General features: G+C 48.6%; 6 protein-coding genes and 1 non-coding gene across 7 annotated transcripts; 4 read left to right on the top strand and 3 right to left on the bottom strand.

The window, feature by feature from the left end:
- Window positions 1–1861: 1861 nt before the first annotated feature.
- On the bottom strand, window positions 1862–4400 carry EV420DRAFT_145676 (serine protease). Its single transcript, XM_060469030.1, has 17 exons — window positions 3981–4400; window positions 3882–3926; window positions 3818–3823; window positions 3722–3764; window positions 3597–3662; window positions 3468–3535; window positions 3398–3414; window positions 3290–3339; window positions 3204–3239; window positions 3114–3150; window positions 2963–3059; window positions 2826–2905; window positions 2733–2775; window positions 2576–2678; window positions 2424–2517; window positions 2241–2361; window positions 1862–2182 (listed from the first exon to the last, which is right to left on the bottom strand). Exons 1-17 carry the CDS (start codon window positions 4201–4203, stop codon window positions 2142–2144), a joined length of 1170 nt encoding a protein of 389 aa, XP_060333806.1. The 5' UTR covers window positions 4204–4400; the 3' UTR covers window positions 1862–2141.
- A 1029-nt stretch (window positions 4401–5429) lies between these two features.
- On the top strand, window positions 5430–6640 carry EV420DRAFT_145853 (uncharacterized protein). Its single transcript, XM_060469031.1, has 5 exons — window positions 5430–5513; window positions 5570–5964; window positions 6033–6200; window positions 6256–6319; window positions 6376–6640. The coding sequence occupies exons 2-5, from the start codon at window positions 5811–5813 to the stop codon at window positions 6593–6595; spliced, it is 606 nt and encodes a 201-aa protein (XP_060333807.1). The 5' UTR covers window positions 5430–5513; window positions 5570–5810; the 3' UTR covers window positions 6596–6640.
- Window positions 6641–6967: 327 nt separating this feature from the next.
- On the top strand, window positions 6968–8355 carry EV420DRAFT_145897 (uncharacterized protein). The gene is made up of 2 exons (XM_060469032.1): window positions 6968–7861; window positions 7913–8355. The coding sequence occupies exons 1-2, from the start codon at window positions 7075–7077 to the stop codon at window positions 8206–8208; spliced, it is 1083 nt and encodes a 360-aa protein (XP_060333808.1). The 5' UTR covers window positions 6968–7074; the 3' UTR covers window positions 8209–8355.
- Window positions 8356–8550: 195 nt separating this feature from the next.
- On the top strand, window positions 8551–9015 carry EV420DRAFT_1266552 (MGMT family protein; the record flags this gene model as incomplete). The annotated part of the gene is made up of 3 exons (XM_060467337.1): window positions 8551–8626; window positions 8689–8742; window positions 8798–9015. The coding sequence occupies 3 exons, from the start codon at window positions 8551–8553 to the stop codon at window positions 9013–9015; spliced, it is 348 nt and encodes a 115-aa protein (XP_060333809.1).
- A 178-nt stretch (window positions 9016–9193) lies between these two features.
- Window positions 9194–10674, bottom strand: EV420DRAFT_145921 (HAD-like domain-containing protein). The gene is made up of 3 exons (XM_060469033.1): window positions 10482–10674; window positions 9760–10426; window positions 9194–9703 (listed from the first exon to the last, which is right to left on the bottom strand). The coding sequence occupies exons 1-3, from the start codon at window positions 10527–10529 to the stop codon at window positions 9372–9374; spliced, it is 1047 nt and encodes a 348-aa protein (XP_060333810.1). The 5' UTR covers window positions 10530–10674; the 3' UTR covers window positions 9194–9371.
- Window positions 10675–12638: 1964 nt separating this feature from the next.
- On the top strand, window positions 12639–12722 carry EV420DRAFT_t98. Its single transcript has one exon. It is a non-coding gene; the product is annotated as a tRNA-Gly (tRNA).
- Window positions 12723–13484: 762 nt separating this feature from the next.
- EV420DRAFT_146020 (uncharacterized protein) lies at window positions 13485–14574 on the bottom strand. The gene is made up of 3 exons (XM_060469034.1): window positions 14389–14574; window positions 13715–14334; window positions 13485–13653 (listed from the first exon to the last, which is right to left on the bottom strand). The coding sequence occupies exons 2-3, from the start codon at window positions 14198–14200 to the stop codon at window positions 13648–13650; spliced, it is 492 nt and encodes a 163-aa protein (XP_060333811.1). The 5' UTR covers window positions 14201–14334; window positions 14389–14574; the 3' UTR covers window positions 13485–13647.
- Window positions 14575–14832: the final 258 nt, after the last annotated feature.

Raw genomic sequence — 14832 nt, forward strand, 5'->3', positions numbered from 1 at the left:
TATAGTGTATCTCCTGAGGCGTCTTGAGTTGTCGTTAAAGACGCACTACCTCGGATGCGGAGTCCTGAAGAGGGATGGAGAGCCTGTGTACAGGTGTTTACTTGCGGCATCTTCCGCCGCCCCGCGAATAGCTTCCAAATCGGGATGTCACCGGCAATCATTCAACTTTTGTGTTCAACTCAACTCCACGGGGCAGATCTACATAACCCCCGGGCCTACGGATAATTTTCCAACCAGGAAGTGGTTTTGTCCAGGTTTGGGTTCGACCTTTCTAGAGGATGGGCTATCTACCGGGATTTGGACTCGATTCTCTTCTCGTTGTAGTCACCAATCCACCGATATGTGGCGAAAATGCCTGTTCATGGACGCGATTTTCATGAAGAACTGCAGTAGTATCCTCTCTGCACCCGATTCCTCCTTGAATTTCGGCCTCATGGTCTTTGATTCACCTGATGATCCTATCTACTATTAGAACCTCCTGACGAAGGGCGGTGATAATAAGGAAAGGATGATATTCTCGCACTTCTCTTGGCTACCTGTTTCGCGGGCAGTGATAGTCTACATCCGGGAAGTTACGTTGTCTCATCGTCTAATCTTCAGACCCTTAATGTGAAGAGTTCCTTATCTTTTTAGAGCTAACTCATACTCAGTTAATCGTTGAAGATCACAACAAAGGCCCCAATGGTTACCTCGGAGTCCGTCTTTCTACTGCATACCTCGTTGAATGCCCTACGAAACGCTTTAGCACCAGCGGAACACGGTCTTGTATCTCCGGTCCGAATCTGTTCAAACTGGCTCTATGCCCTCGTGTATGTTCGGTATAACCCTAGGCGCCAGGAACAGTTTCCAAGGCGCCCCATGATGGCATCTGAGTTCCCACCCTTGGATGATATAAGACTCTCATCGATCCCTGCGCTCCACCCCACCAATCATCAAGATGTCTCTGTTCCCTTCCATCCCACAAAACCAACGTTACCTCCCTGATACAGGATTGAATCTTAAAGGGTTCGATGGTCCTGATTATTTCACGTCAAACATGCTGCATGCGCGGCGTCACTCAAGAGAAGCGGGGAGGCAGGAGGGGGAGTCTGCCTTGTGGTCCTCACACTCCTCAACGCCGAAAGTAGCTGAAACGGTAAAATCAGGTGTGTTTCTAACTTATTGAATAGAACTGTAGTGTACTAATTAGCGTGCTTGTAACTAGATTCCATACTACCGAGGGACGCCACTCTTGTAGAGAGTCGCCGTTTCCACGACTGCAAGATCAGCATGGATATGGACGGTCGCGAACCTTCATATTGTGCACAAAGCAACAGACCTCAACCGGAAGTTTTGCCATCGACTTGTACGTCTTCCAAACGACTCCATATCCTTATCTTGCTGACGTCATGGCTATTTCTCATAGCAACACGTCCTCGGGCGCTGGCGCCCTTATCTTCGCCGCCGAAGCAACCCCAACTCAAGATCGGTAGGCATGATTGTTTCACGTATAGGGATGTTGACTTGAGCAGGCCGTCGCTTTCAACAGGACACCCATCTCCGCCTCTAATGTCCCTTCGGCTTGGGCCAGTTGGGTTCTAGTAGGGCCTCTACTCAACTCACTTCTTCTCCCTTTCTCGCTTCCTCATGCATTATCATTGTACCCCTACTTGCATTTCACTGGATGATACCCCACATACTTTGCATCATACCCCATTCACGATGTTACGATTTTTAAAACGGCATTTTCTCTATTACATCTGTATCACTGAATACTGTATCCTTCCGAATCCGAATCTATACACGAGGAAGTGATGTCCTCTGCTGGTATCACCACTTCATCCTCGTGCCGGCCCGGGGGCCACCTAGATCCGAAAGGGAGTACAGAACCAAAACAACGAGATGTCACCGTCCGTACTGAGGAGCAATGTTAGACAACGTATGTATACCATCAAGTAAACATCGCTGCTATCCTATCATGCCATATGCATATGATATTTCAGCTAATGAGCTACACTTAAGGCCTATACAGCGCCCAACAAACTGGGAAACTATAATATTGTGATGAAGCATTTCTATTCCCTTCAAAATACGTCCGCCGATATTCAGGCTACTTTACATCATATATTTACACTTATATCATTAAACAAACTCAGGCGCCCTCAGTCCCCGTTGTTGGCCAACAAGTTGGCAGTACCCGAAGCTGATACGCAAACATTGATGAGACGATAATCCGAAGACTGCAAAAGAAGGCCGCTTACGAATGCTGGTCAGGACACCAGAGACACCAAGGGATTTGATGAGGGTGCTCATCGCGGCCGGGGTCGTATTTCCGCTTTGAGAGATAAGATAGGCAACAATACCGGAGACATGAGGAGTAGCCTGAGTCACAAAAAAGCCTCAGCACTCGCACGTAAGCACAGTTCGAGGATTAATCCACATACCATGCTGGTACCACTGATGTTGTTAGTGGCCGTCGTGCTGCCGATCCAGGCGCTAGTGATGAACGCGCCAGGTGCAAAGATGTCAACAACCGAACTATCAGAAAATGTTGCTTTGGTAAATTGATAATACAAGGGGAAAAAAAAACGCGAACCCGTAGTTGGACCAGGAAGCTTTCGCATCAGCAATGGTCGTGGCGCCAACAGTGATGACTTCTGCAACACGGGCTGGGCTGGTGCCAGATGCATCAGTACCGTCTGTTGATAAATGAGCACTGATGAACAATGGTGGAATAGATGGATGAGACTTGCCGTTTCCGGCAGCGACCACGACGTGAATGCCAGCATTGATGAGCTGTGTTATTCCAGTCAGTAACGGCATATGCAGCGAATGTGATTACTGACAGAGAGAACCCCGCTGTCGAACGTATCAGAGGCCGCACCGCCGAGAGACATTGAAACGATGGAGGGTTTGCCAGAGGATTCTATCCAGTGATAACTCAGCAGATGATATGGGAAGAGAAGATATGAGAATCACTGACCTACAGCATTGATAACCCAGTCAAATCCCGAAAGGATGTCGGAGATATAACCAGAGCCTGAATCGCTGAGAACTTTGACGGCAATCAAGCTAACATCCTGGAAAATTTGTTAGTACAAGCTGATAAAGTGTAATCTTATGGGAGTACATACTTTGGCTACACCGAATTGGGCACCACCAATAGTTCCTCTGAATGAACAATTAGTTGCATTTAGCGAATAAAAATCAAGGAGAGTACGCACGATACATGGGTACCGTGACCATTACCATCGGCAGAGCTGCGATCATAAGATTCAGACGCCATGCAGCGAGCACAGGCTACACTCACTTGTAGCCACCGAATGTCGCTCCCCAAGTCGCGCGGCCGCCAAAGGTGGTCTAACAAAAGACGATATTCGTCAGCCTGGGAAACTAAATGGAAGGTCATGCGTCATACGTGTGCCGTGTAGATACCTAAAATCAGAATCAGAAAGATGATTTTGAAAACCAATAGATCAGAACCTGACCTGTATCGACGACATAGACATCTACACCAGTTCCGGTGGCGTCGTATGTATAGGTATAGGTCAAAGCCCTAAAGATGTTAACAGTCAGACTGTGATCAGCGAAATTGATAGTCGAAAAAGACATCGTACGATGTATCAGAAGCGCTGAGGGCACTTGATTGAGAAATCCGGTTGAGGCCCCAAGGGGCGTCTGTTCTAATGGAAGGCGATGTATCAGTGAGTCATAGAGTTTCTAACACGGTACCAGAACGTACTGGATGGTGGTAATGGAGACAATGCCATCTTCAGCGACAGTGGCTGGTGAGGCGGGATTTAGTGTGCCTTTCTGGTGATAGGATTCCTCTACCTACCGACATCTGTAACAGGGAGATCAGTATTCTGGCTGGCGGAGATGCCTAAAACAGGATAACTGACCAGGGTGAGCGCGGATTTCGTTCAGGGTCTCGTCATCGAGTATCCCTAAAATCAAAAGTTACCATCAAATCGGATATCAGGAATGAAAAGAAGCTTTACCGGCGAATCCTGTAGAGGTGCGGTTGTATAACGCAGTGACGGACGAGCCGAGGCCCTCAACAAGCGAGTCCCTCGACGTCTTGTCCTTCATAGTCACGATGTAACCACTCTGTTTGACTTTTCCCGCAAACCTTTCAACATCGCGGAGCGCAATATGGGGAGCGCCCAGCACGGGAGTAAGTGCAGCTGCAAAAGAAACAGCAGTGGTGAAGAAAGACAGCATGATGAAGAAAGTACGTCGAAGAGTGTTCGTGAACTGAGAGCACTCGGTGGGAGAGCCCGTCTGTCTTCAGCAACACTGCTGACCTGGCTTTTAAGCATTCTTCAAGATAACGATAGATTGAAAGCGATATGAGGATCAATCCTTGACCGAGTTCTGCAACACGTATAGCTACGTTCATCCCGGGACTTCCAAACATCGGCTTCGCGCTGCATGTGCTGCCTTCCTTTCAGAGATAAGGAACGAGTAATGGATGGTTCGAGATGCCTGTGGCGGTATACGTCAACGGGAAATTTTCATACTGATTCTGGAAGTCGCGACGGTTCCTGCCCACTGGGCTGACGTTGTATGAGAATATTATACTGGTCTGGTCAGAGAATGCTGCAGTTGAGATAACTTCAAGTTTGATACCATCCTGTCTCTTCTAAAGATAGAAGAGAAGAATTTCTAGATGTGATATCTGCGACCCGAAATTTCTCCAGAATTAGGTTATGCCAGAGTTGGTCAATGCTGGTGTCAAGCTGGTGTTGGGTTGAGCTATTTTTAGCTTTCCACGTGCAAATCTGTCCCGGGAAATGCCGCACTCCTGCTGACGTTAACCACTACCGACCTCCAGACGGACATCTCTTTGTTGCAAGGCAATGGATTCGAGGAGATAAAACTGGATTCGACTGGCGGGCATTTACTGCCGCCCCTTTCATTTCTATACAGATGGAAGGATTTCTGATGTGATGAAACGAATTCACGCGATGTTCTTGAATGCCCTCAGTCAGATCGTGTGTCAATCGCGCAATGGGTGTCAATTACAGTGAGTCGAGACAATCTTCATCTGTGCTTCTATCTTATCAAACAAAGGGCACTTTCGCCGTAGGCTGGTGCAACTTGAATCATCATGCGGCTTCTACATTGTTCCTGTTTGCAAGTTGGACCTGGCCGTTATCTAGTCCTCGTCACTGACCAGGAAGCACATGTACCTTGACCATGGGACTCTTGGCGTTTAGCTCTCTCAATCACTGTGGGAGACGCCATGATATCGATCTAACGAAGTTCTGGTTTCAATAGGTAGATTCAGATAACCAGCTTCATTTTTCTCACAGAATGATGCCGACAGCTAGACAGCGTCAAACTTTGGGGATCAAGTGTTTGCTACTATTCTCATGCTTCATGTCTTTCGCCTTCCATCTTGACGGACTTGAGGGGACGGGTGCGATTGGGCAAACTTGCGGGAGCTTCCTTTGTCAGCATGCCATCGTCGAACGGTCAAAGGCAACCTCTGTCATAGATCGGAAGGCTTATACTCAACGGAGGTCGTGGTATGACATATTGCGCATATTTCGGGTGTTTCACTGAGTTCCTGTTGTATCAATAGCATCGAAGGATGTCGGTCCAAGTCCTCTCACTATTATCTTTCTGCGGCAAAGACCTCTCCCAAGAGGGCCAATACGTCGCTTGCGCGTGTTGACTTAACCCTCAGCTATTCACAATAAACACGCTTTCGGACCGACTTTGTGCCCTATCTGTCCATTTCCGACCTCGGTTCCTGACAAAAGGCGCCCACCGCAGTCCCTTTCTCTTTTCATTACCACCACCATCACCACCCCCACCACGTTATGCCATTTTACGCGCAAACAGACCTTGACCTGGAACTCTTCGGTCTCGAAGTGTTTGCCGCCACTCAATCCTGGGCCCTGGATAAATCACAGTCCGCTTTGTGGCGCACACGATCGTCAGAGAACCAGACACTTACGAGCCTCGAGATTTGTGGTAAGATTTCTTTCGAGTCTCATCAGCTGGGAGGTGTTGTTCATGCCGGCAACACCCCGGCGCTGTAGATTCCATGCCCCTTGAAATCATCACCCTCGGACAAACACGCCGTTGCGTCGACAACCAGATGGAAATATTCAACGAAGAAGAAGCAAGAGTTACCACTTCTTATGGATGGAGAGTACCATCCAACTACTCCCTGTATAGCGGTGGAAGTTCCAGCTCACCGGTAACTGGTACGTCCAACTTCGCCGATATAGATGGCCCTGATAACTGTCAATCATACATCAGAACCTCGTGCACTGGCGCCCCGCGCTCGACTGTCGCCCAAACAAGCTAGCTTCGTGCTCGGTAGGTATTATTCCCCATACTTATCGCGAGATTACTGCTTACAGTGAGCGGAACTTGAAGCAGGTCCACCTACCTCACCCAAGAGTACAAGGTTCAGACTTGGCACTGCTGGATACTAGAGACTATGTTCATTCAACGGCATCGCTACCCTCCTCATCTCACATTCGGGAACGTATCTATACACCGAAACATGTTACTTCACGCATCCATTTGTACCAGTCATGAACGTTGGACAATGCATACATCTTGTTCATTCAATAACACCCCGGGGTTCATATGACCATCTGACTGAGTCTATCCTTCTCACCCATCTGTCTTCGAGAACCAAATCTAAACTTGAAGGTGAAGATTGAAGCTTTAACTTTAGCTTCGGAGGCCAATCTATCGCGCCACGTGGATAAACGTGTGGCGAAGATTTTCCGCATAGCATTCCTGACCTCTTTAAGTATTACCAGCATCATCGAAGAAATTTTTCGCCCAGTCCGATAAATTGCCCCGTTGATGATATAATTATCAAGGACAAGTACCGTTTTGAGCCACCATAGGCCACCATGGATCTCGTGGCCACCGTGCAATCTTTATTGTCTCTTACGTTTGGCCACAATCCGCTGGTTTCATACTTTTCTGCCACGTACTTTTCATATTTAGTCTCAGCTTTCATCATGCCACCACGCTTCTAATTCTCCGCTTCGGGTGCTTTAATATCCCTGCCACGACCTCTGCCTCACGGACCGTTGGGGACGAGGATCCTTTACTACTATGGACGCGATTCGAATTCGCTTTACGAAGTGTGGCGATGTCTTTCAAAGATTCAACTTTAGCGATGATACAGAAGAAGAAGTTGTATTCAACTCTTTGCCACACAGTACGATACAAGTGGATGTTGGTGTGACCGAACTGGCTTCGAGCAGTAATCTGGACCGAGGCTCTGCATGGTACCTGGGTGCAAGGACTAGAACGTCAAACGATGAACCTGGGGTTCAGCTAGCGATCAAACTTGCTACTCACATTGAGGTGCAACCGCGGACGGAGCAGTATGAAGTAGCTCAATCGCTCAAGGAAGAGGCACTCTTCTACTCGCGCTACCTCAAAAAGCTTCAAGGTCGCGTCGTGCCCGTCCATTTCGGATTCTGGATCGGCCGGACATCGTGGGCTGTGCGATTTTGGAATGGGGTGGCCATCCGTGGCCATGCAGGGTGGAGATCAATACGCATGAAAATCGGTACGCCACGGTTTTTTTTTTTTCACCGCAAGGCATTCAGGCAGACTTTTGTACGTGTACATAGGATGAAATTTGGCGCGGCCATTCAAGCATTGCACGATGCAGATGTGGAACATCGTCAGCTGGATGACCGTCATCACTTGCTTTACAACGAGGGTTCTGGGGACGTTCGGATCGTGGATTTCACGCAGGCTACAGGACGTCATGTATGTCAGCGCCAGCTGCCTCTAATTCGCTATGCAGCCTGTCCATCAGAGAAGATCATGCGGTGCGACGAGCTGATCCAAGCTGGGAAGCTTCTGGGACTCTTTGGCTCTGCGCCTGGTAGGTCGTTTTCTTGCTTACAGTGTCCTTTCTGAATTGGAATATCTGCAGAGGATCAAGATACGGACATGAAGAGGGCATGCATGTTTTACAAGCGCCAGAGGGCTCTGGGACTTTCGCATTCTCTGGCCCTCGAGGCCCAGTTGCAATTCCTTTTGCGGTATCGGGATAATCACTGGCATAGAACCGGACAGCTTGAGAGTTTGAAACTGACTGGGAGACCTCGCAGCTGCACCCGCCATAGTCCTGTTACTCCGGAGGTAATAGATACGATCCTCAAGGAGACTGGTGTGTCTAGACGGGGATCAAATTCTATTCGGATCCGGAGTAATACGTTTTCTCCGTAGTTTGACCACTATTGGCACCATCGTCTGCTCTATACACGTACTTCATTGCGTGCTTATATCTGGTGTACGCCTCGCACTTTTTTTACACTCAACGGTAGCGGAAACATTACAGTGTCACTAACATCCTTTCTAATCCCATAGAGTTGTTTTTTTTTCGAAGCACTATTTAGTAGGGTTGCTAAAGGGCACATGATCAGTCGCCACATTGGTTCAAAGCTGAATTAGAAGGGAGCTCAAACACCGTGACAATGCACTTGCAGAGCACGACCAGCTAAACGCAGATGTTCTTCGGTGATGGTTCAGTTACGTAACTGTCCATCATCATTGCAATCAACCACGACCATGGACAGTGCTGAATTTCATGCTGCAGTGTACGATGCTGTGAGGCACATCCCAGTGGCTCGTGTTACTTCTTATGGTACGTCATCAGCCCTTTGCAATCCTCTCCTCAAGGCTACGACCGTTGTATCGATGATACAGGCCACATCGCCAAACTCATCGGTATGCCTACATACTCGCGACACGTCGGTCAAGGTACTACTTTCGGCTATTGTCATTGATTTATCTCGCTCAATTGCGCGCTTAATAGCACTCAAGTTCACGGCGCCTGACGCGGATCCGCCTGTGCCGTGGTATCGCGTCATTTCATCGACAGGCGCGATATTGTCTCGCGGGCCCGGAACAGATGGAGCGCAACGGCAAAGAGAGGCCTTGGAGGCGGAAGGCGTAGAGGTCTCTGATCCTGGATTGAAGGTCGATCTGAGAACATGGGGATGGTTCCCCGATAACCTAGAAGGGGAGGCTTGATGTATGATCACGATGATGCCAAGTTTTCTACATCGTATGCTTTGAATACGGAATTATAATAGAACTCAAGATCAGCAAACTCCTGCAAGATATGTTATCGATGCACCTTGGAACTTGGTTGTCGCATCACTGCTATCAGGACGTCTGCATTGGTTAAATTTCGTCAGGAGCTAACATAGGCACTTATTCTTGGTCATAATCGGTCCACGATATATATGATTTTGCGCCAAGAAACAGATGAGAAGTACTCTAAGATATCTAGTGAAACACTGTCTAAATAGAGGCACTCTACAATTATTGATAGTACATATTTCCACAACAAGATAAAGCGACGGCAATAAAAATAGTAGAATGTTTTAGGCAGAGATAGTGAACTTTAGCTTGTCGCCTTCGACCTCGCACTTGACAGAGTTCATATTTTCGACAATAAAATGAGCGCCGCAGTCCTCGATCTTCGACCTTTCGTGCGAAGTACAAACTGCGATCACAGTCGCGCCGCTAGAAACACCCGCTCGGATGCCGGAAGGGGAGTCTTCAAACACGACACACTTCGAAGCGTCGTATCCGAGACACTTGGCGGCAAGAAGGAACGGATCAGGCGCAGGCTTGCCAGCCTTAAGACGCTTGTCGTCGGCAGTAATGGTGACCGGCGGAGGGGTAATCCCGACGCGAGTCATGCATCCGTGAGCTGCCATAGAATAATAGATCAGAGACCGTTGCGATTCAAAAGACAAACAAGCTTACCATAAGTCTTGGCTCCGGAAGTCGCGACAGCGTATTTGCCAGCAGGAATGGAGTCCATTAATCTCTTCACTCCTGGCAAAATGCGGACGGAGCGATCAACGCTCGCTGCTTCGATCTGCCAAGCCTCAAGCTCATCCCGACGCGTCTTTTTGTCGATACCCTCCTCTTCAACAATCTCGTTGTGGTTTGCCTCCATGACAGAGTCCTCGAAGGTAGGTTGGTACGCCTGAGTCTCTGGGACGGCGCTCATACGAAGGAGGTTCTGGAGACGACTGGCGAAAGAGGGACGGCGGGATTGGGAGGAAATGATCGAGGAAGCGCGAGAGCTCGGCGCCGAGCTCGCGGGGGTCAGATCGGGAGTACCAAAACCCGAACTTGCGGGAGAACGGAGGGGGGAGTCCATGGGAGAATTAGAAAAGGAGTTACTACGAGAACCAGGTCCGTGAGTATTGTAGGCGTCGGCGAAGAAGAGAATCGACTCTTCAAACTTGGTAACCTCGTCGTCCATTTCGTGTTCTTTGATATGAGGCTTGAACGCCGCGAGGTTGTCCACAGCGCGTTTGCCGTGGGTAGCGGCGATGACATAGGCGGGGTCCTCCCCAATGTCCTTTGCGACTTTGCCCCAGGCGGCCTCTACAGCTTGGATAGAATCCGTCAAGGTTCCATCCTATCAACACACTGGCAGAGTTAGACTGGGAAGACGGCGATAACGAGATACACACCATGTCAAAGAGCACCGCGTCGGCGTAAAAAAATTGAGTCGAGGACATGGTTTCGTGAAAGAGGTTATTTAACAGGAAATGTAGTTGGAAAGATTCGGCTTCGACTGCGAATTGGGGAAATTGGTCGCAACATGTCACTTTATATACAGAAGGATGCTAGGGGAATATGACGTCAAAGACGGCTGAAAAAAATTTGATCACTCAGCTGTCTTGAAGTCGTCATCTGGGCCAGCATCTCCAGGCGAAGCGGGTTGCCATAACGGGAGACACTGCTGGATGGCTGAGGGACAGCCACCAAATAAGTAACGCTGATTTCAACGTTGGCGATGTGTATTTCCATTATGCCTGTAAACGCCCTTCCGAAGGCTCCACAACTTGATCAACGATCAAAGAAAAAAAATCGGAATATAAGGACAACACTACACTTCATGCTCTCTCTACAATGAATGGAAAACTTGATTGGAAAATTTGAAGAATGGTGGATGTCAACTTACCCAGTAGCTCTATCGACACACGAGTGCGGTGCAAACGTAGAAGGCGGTGATGATCTCCTTTTTGGGTGATATGATGAAATCGGTTGCTGACCATAAAAGGATCGTTACCACGTTTTCCTGGATACACGTCACAACACCCGCACAGCGAGGCACGCCCGATCGTGTCTGCATTATGCAACGTGCACACTTTGCCTTCCAGCCCTCTTCCCTCCTTTCGCGCTGGCTCCTTTGGTTGCGTCGTTCTTCCTTTTTTTGCGCGGAGATATATTTTAGATCGCATTGTTAACACTGTGGAGTTCTCTATTGACTATCCATACCAAGGGGACTCATAGTTCAATCAATGGCCCTCCGTTTCAATCGCGAACGTCGGGTCCGAGTCTGGTTTTTATTCTGCTCCCCTACATATTGGCTCTTCCGCGTGTAGCTGGAGGTCAGGTCACAATATACTAGGAGCCTTATCTTTAGGCTGGCGCTCTGCCGCACTGGCCTTTGTTCCCTCTGGCACTAGAAGGCCTTCCTTCAACGCTCATGTGTTCATGTATCAGAAAGTCTACCTGCATCGACCTGCGTGTGGCGGAGCCTAGATCAAGGTACCAATAACAAAGGGCAGACGTATTTCATTGAGATGGAAATCATGTTGCGCCGCCCCCACTTCAGATGGTTTCATCTCCAACTTGGGGCTTGATTACCGCTCGGCGTCTTGCATCATGGGATCAAATGGGCCTCCGTCCCCGCATCTGTGACTTGCGAAGACTTTCCACTCGGAGAGCCCCCAAGGCCTACCTGCTTCTCGTACACATGCACGCGCAACAAACGTACCTGACGTCACGTAACCAACCATTGTCAAGCCTTTGCTTCACCCGTCTCCAGACTGCCGTCGTTATAAGTCGTTATATTGCGAAGAAACGTCTATGCTCGTTCTTCCGCCGGCGTTTAGCGGCGTTTTCATATGTCTAGGGAGAGTTTTCAGGGCGAAACAAAAGGTACTGAAAGGAATACCTCGAACGATCAATGTTCGAAGTTCTTCCTTTGGCTTTTGTAGGTGGCGAACTTGACCCGAAGAGCGACTCGGAGTCCTTTGTATCTTGGATGCACCTACACGGCAAGGTCATCTGGTTAGAAAGATCCCGGAGTTCTGCTCGAGTGCAGAGAGTAATGCACGTATGTCTGAACCGAATCATACCGTTACCTGTCGGTTTTCCACCACTCTAGGGCTATTCCCAAGATGCATTCAAAACGCTATCAACTCCGGAGTGGAATGAAGGCCTCAAGGCCTCGCAGCCTGAGCTTTTTTCGTTGTTCGCAAACTTGCTTCCATCCAAGAGCGATACAGACTTAGCCTGGGTCCGCCGTCTTTGTATTTCCGAGTTACTCCATGGCGACAGTGTGTGAATTCTCATGTTCGTTTGCTTTGGCATCAAGGAAATCCTTTTTAAGAACGAGTGACCTATTCTGCGCTGAGCGCTGATTGGGCGTGCTGGTTAAGTATCATGAATTGGTAGCGGTGTAAGGACTGGCTCTGGTGTCAATCGCAGAACAGCTTAAATTAATCCTACACTGAAGGGCACAAAGCCATGCTTCGGGTCTGCTACTGCTCTACGAGAAAACACTTTGTACATCTGCATATTCTTAGCTAATAGACCAGGGTGTAATATTAACGGAAGCATTAATGGGGTAGTGGTAACCTGGGTCGTTGCCACATTGCGCAACCATCGACCCGCCGGGGGTTCGATTCCCCCTTAATGCATAATGTAGTTTTATAGTCAGACAGTAGAATTTTTGTTCCTCCTGGCTAGTTAGTGGTGACTACTAGTTACTAAGACTCGAGTTCTAACTTGTCGCTGAGCACCTGTATTTGCTTAATGTTGCCGAATACAATGCAATCAACCAGTTGAAGGTCGTGAGTGAAGCCAGCATCTCATTATCATATCATTGCAAGGAAGGTATGTTCTGAACCACAAAGCTTCGCCCCTGCATCATTCGAGTCTACGCTTTATTTGCAACCTCAAGGATCATCCCGTTCAGCTTCGATAAAAATTTCCGGTCCTTGACTGGCCCGGTACCGGTGCTGACAATTCGCGTTATCCCTTAGGTATGTCGGCGTCCATCTGTCTTACGTCGACGATCGTGATCACGTCGTATTGCATGTCGAATGTCCATTCCGTGAGGTCAGGGAGGATAAATTTGCGACAGCGCGAGATTTTGGTGATTTCAATGTCGTTGTCCATTCCAAATTCCAGACTTGAGACTACAGACAGAATCAACCGCTTAAATAATCCGTGAATGCGTATAGGTACAATTGCCTATGATAATCCATGATGATTTCGAAGCTATTAAAGAAATCAAACCAGTGTTAGTTTGCTCGGAAATGTATGGGAGGCATGAGGGACTCGCCTTCGTCGCCGCATTATTACAGCTGTGTAGGTTATCTACACCTATGTTTTGCGAACCACAGGTCGGAGCGGCACGATTAGTTATTAGTAGTATGATGATTGCACATGAATTTGAGTATTGTTGGAACTGGAAAGCGATGTTCGTTGCAGGCGGCAACATAGTGAGAACGAGTACGAAGGCGGGGACACTAGGACGGCATGGGGGATAAACGAAAGGAATGACGAAGGCATATCCAATACCGACAGCGGGGAAGGGAACCAGACACGACCCTGGACAAGTCACATCTGCGATCGAGGTCTCAGCACAAGTGCTACCTCGGTTACAGCGTACAAGTAGCGGACTCACCCAGATATCGAACCTTTTCTTCCTTCGGGAAGAACTGATATCTGGTGGGCCGGGATCCACGGCCCGCATAACACACGTCGAGGGGCTCGAGGTCGTGAGCATAACGAAGGATATCACCTTGAGATTATCGTCAAAGTCTATGGTGCACTCGAAGTCCTCCCTCCATCCCTTCCGACTGGACCTCCACGTCCAATGCACGCTCCCGAGGAGAATAACGCGCTTAGCATGCGCCGAGATCCTCATGGAGTGCTTTTCCATCGCAGAGCGCTCGTAATGGGTCGCCAGCAGGTCAAAGTACGATCGAACGGCATTCAGCCCCGTGAATCGATAGGCATCGGGGGTTTTACAATCTGCGAACGAATGCTGTATAGTGACCGTATGGTGCTGGGAAAAATGTGCCAAGAGGCGTATAGATGGGGAGTTATTGGCGATGTCGGAGAAAAGATTGTCTGCGACTGCTGTGAGGTCTGATACAGAAAGTGACATTGTGGGAGGGAAGAACTCGAACGTTTAGCCAAGGCAAGTAGGATCCTATATAAATCATTGGACCTCGGGCAGACGGGCAGATATTTTTGGCATGGCCGCAGAAGGGTTCCAGGTTCGCAAGGACTTGGCGCCGGCTGGTCGCAGTCGAGTGAGTAAAAAACATAATACGGGCATGTTTACGGACTTACTTCACTCGCATCATTGGTACTTTAGTACGCCGTCCAAGGTGTAAGAAGTTGATATGATATTAGATGCCCACGTCAGTTGGAAATCCGGCACGTTCATGCGGTCCTACCACCGATAGCAACCGACAGCTTCGGATTAGCAGTCGGCTATCCGCGAACCCTAGCAAGTCTTTGCTATTAAGCAAAACTGCTCGAGAAGATATAGGTAAGAATTAGCACCTGATAGCATTTTGAGTACTGGGAGTCCGAGATATTTTCGACTTCCGATGCACTCTGCAGAGATTTTTGACAGTAATTGTGTCACGGATTTTCAGGGTGTAGCACGGAAACAGCAAGCTCATTCCGGGGTGCAGAACACTAGGCCGTGATTTGAAAATCCACATGGCATTTAACGAGATCAGTGTACACCAGTGGGGTCAATGACTCAGTTCTAGGTGCCAGTTAAAT

The sequence above is a fragment of the Desarmillaria tabescens genome, assembly GCF_030435595.1.
Source record: "Desarmillaria tabescens strain CCBAS 213 chromosome Unknown EV420scaffold_10, whole genome shotgun sequence".
Lineage (NCBI taxonomy): Eukaryota > Fungi > Basidiomycota > Agaricomycetes > Agaricales > Physalacriaceae > Desarmillaria > Desarmillaria tabescens.

Bases quoted from the DNA above. Each gene is read 5' to 3' on its own strand.
- EV420DRAFT_145676 (XM_060469030.1), bottom strand. From the start codon at position 4,203: ATGCTGTCTTTCTTCACCACTGCTGTTTCTTTTGCAGCTGCACTTACT. The intron at 3,536-3,596 runs GTACGATGTCTT...TAACATCTTTAG, and splicing joins CTCAGCGCTTCTGATACATC to GGCTTTGACCTATACCTATA. The intron at 3,151-3,203 runs GTGCGTACTCTC...TTGTTCATTCAG, and splicing joins GGTCACGGTACCCATGTATC to AGGAACTATTGGTGGTGCCC.
- EV420DRAFT_145897 (XM_060469032.1), top strand. From the start codon at position 7,075: ATGGACGCGATTCGAATTCGCTTTACGAAGTGTGGCGATGTCTTTCAA. The intron at 7,862-7,912 runs GTAGGTCGTTTT...GAATATCTGCAG, and splicing joins ACTCTTTGGCTCTGCGCCTG to AGGATCAAGATACGGACATG.
- EV420DRAFT_146020 (XM_060469034.1), bottom strand. From the start codon at position 14,200: ATGTCACTTTCTGTATCAGACCTCACAGCAGTCGCAGACAATCTTTTC.
- EV420DRAFT_145921 (XM_060469033.1), bottom strand. From the start codon at position 10,529: ATGTCCTCGACTCAATTTTTTTACGCCGACGCGGTGCTCTTTGACATG. The intron at 10,427-10,481 runs GTGTGTATCTCG...GTGTGTTGATAG, and splicing joins ACGCGGTGCTCTTTGACATG to GATGGAACCTTGACGGATTC. The intron at 9,704-9,759 runs GTAAGCTTGTTT...ATTCTATGGCAG, and splicing joins TTCCGGAGCCAAGACTTATG to CTCACGGATGCATGACTCGC.
- EV420DRAFT_145853 (XM_060469031.1), top strand. From the start codon at position 5,811: ATGCCATTTTACGCGCAAACAGACCTTGACCTGGAACTCTTCGGTCTC. The intron at 5,965-6,032 runs GTAAGATTTCTT...CCGGCGCTGTAG, and splicing joins TACGAGCCTCGAGATTTGTG to ATTCCATGCCCCTTGAAATC. The intron at 6,201-6,255 runs GTACGTCCAACT...ATCATACATCAG, and splicing joins TTCCAGCTCACCGGTAACTG to AACCTCGTGCACTGGCGCCC.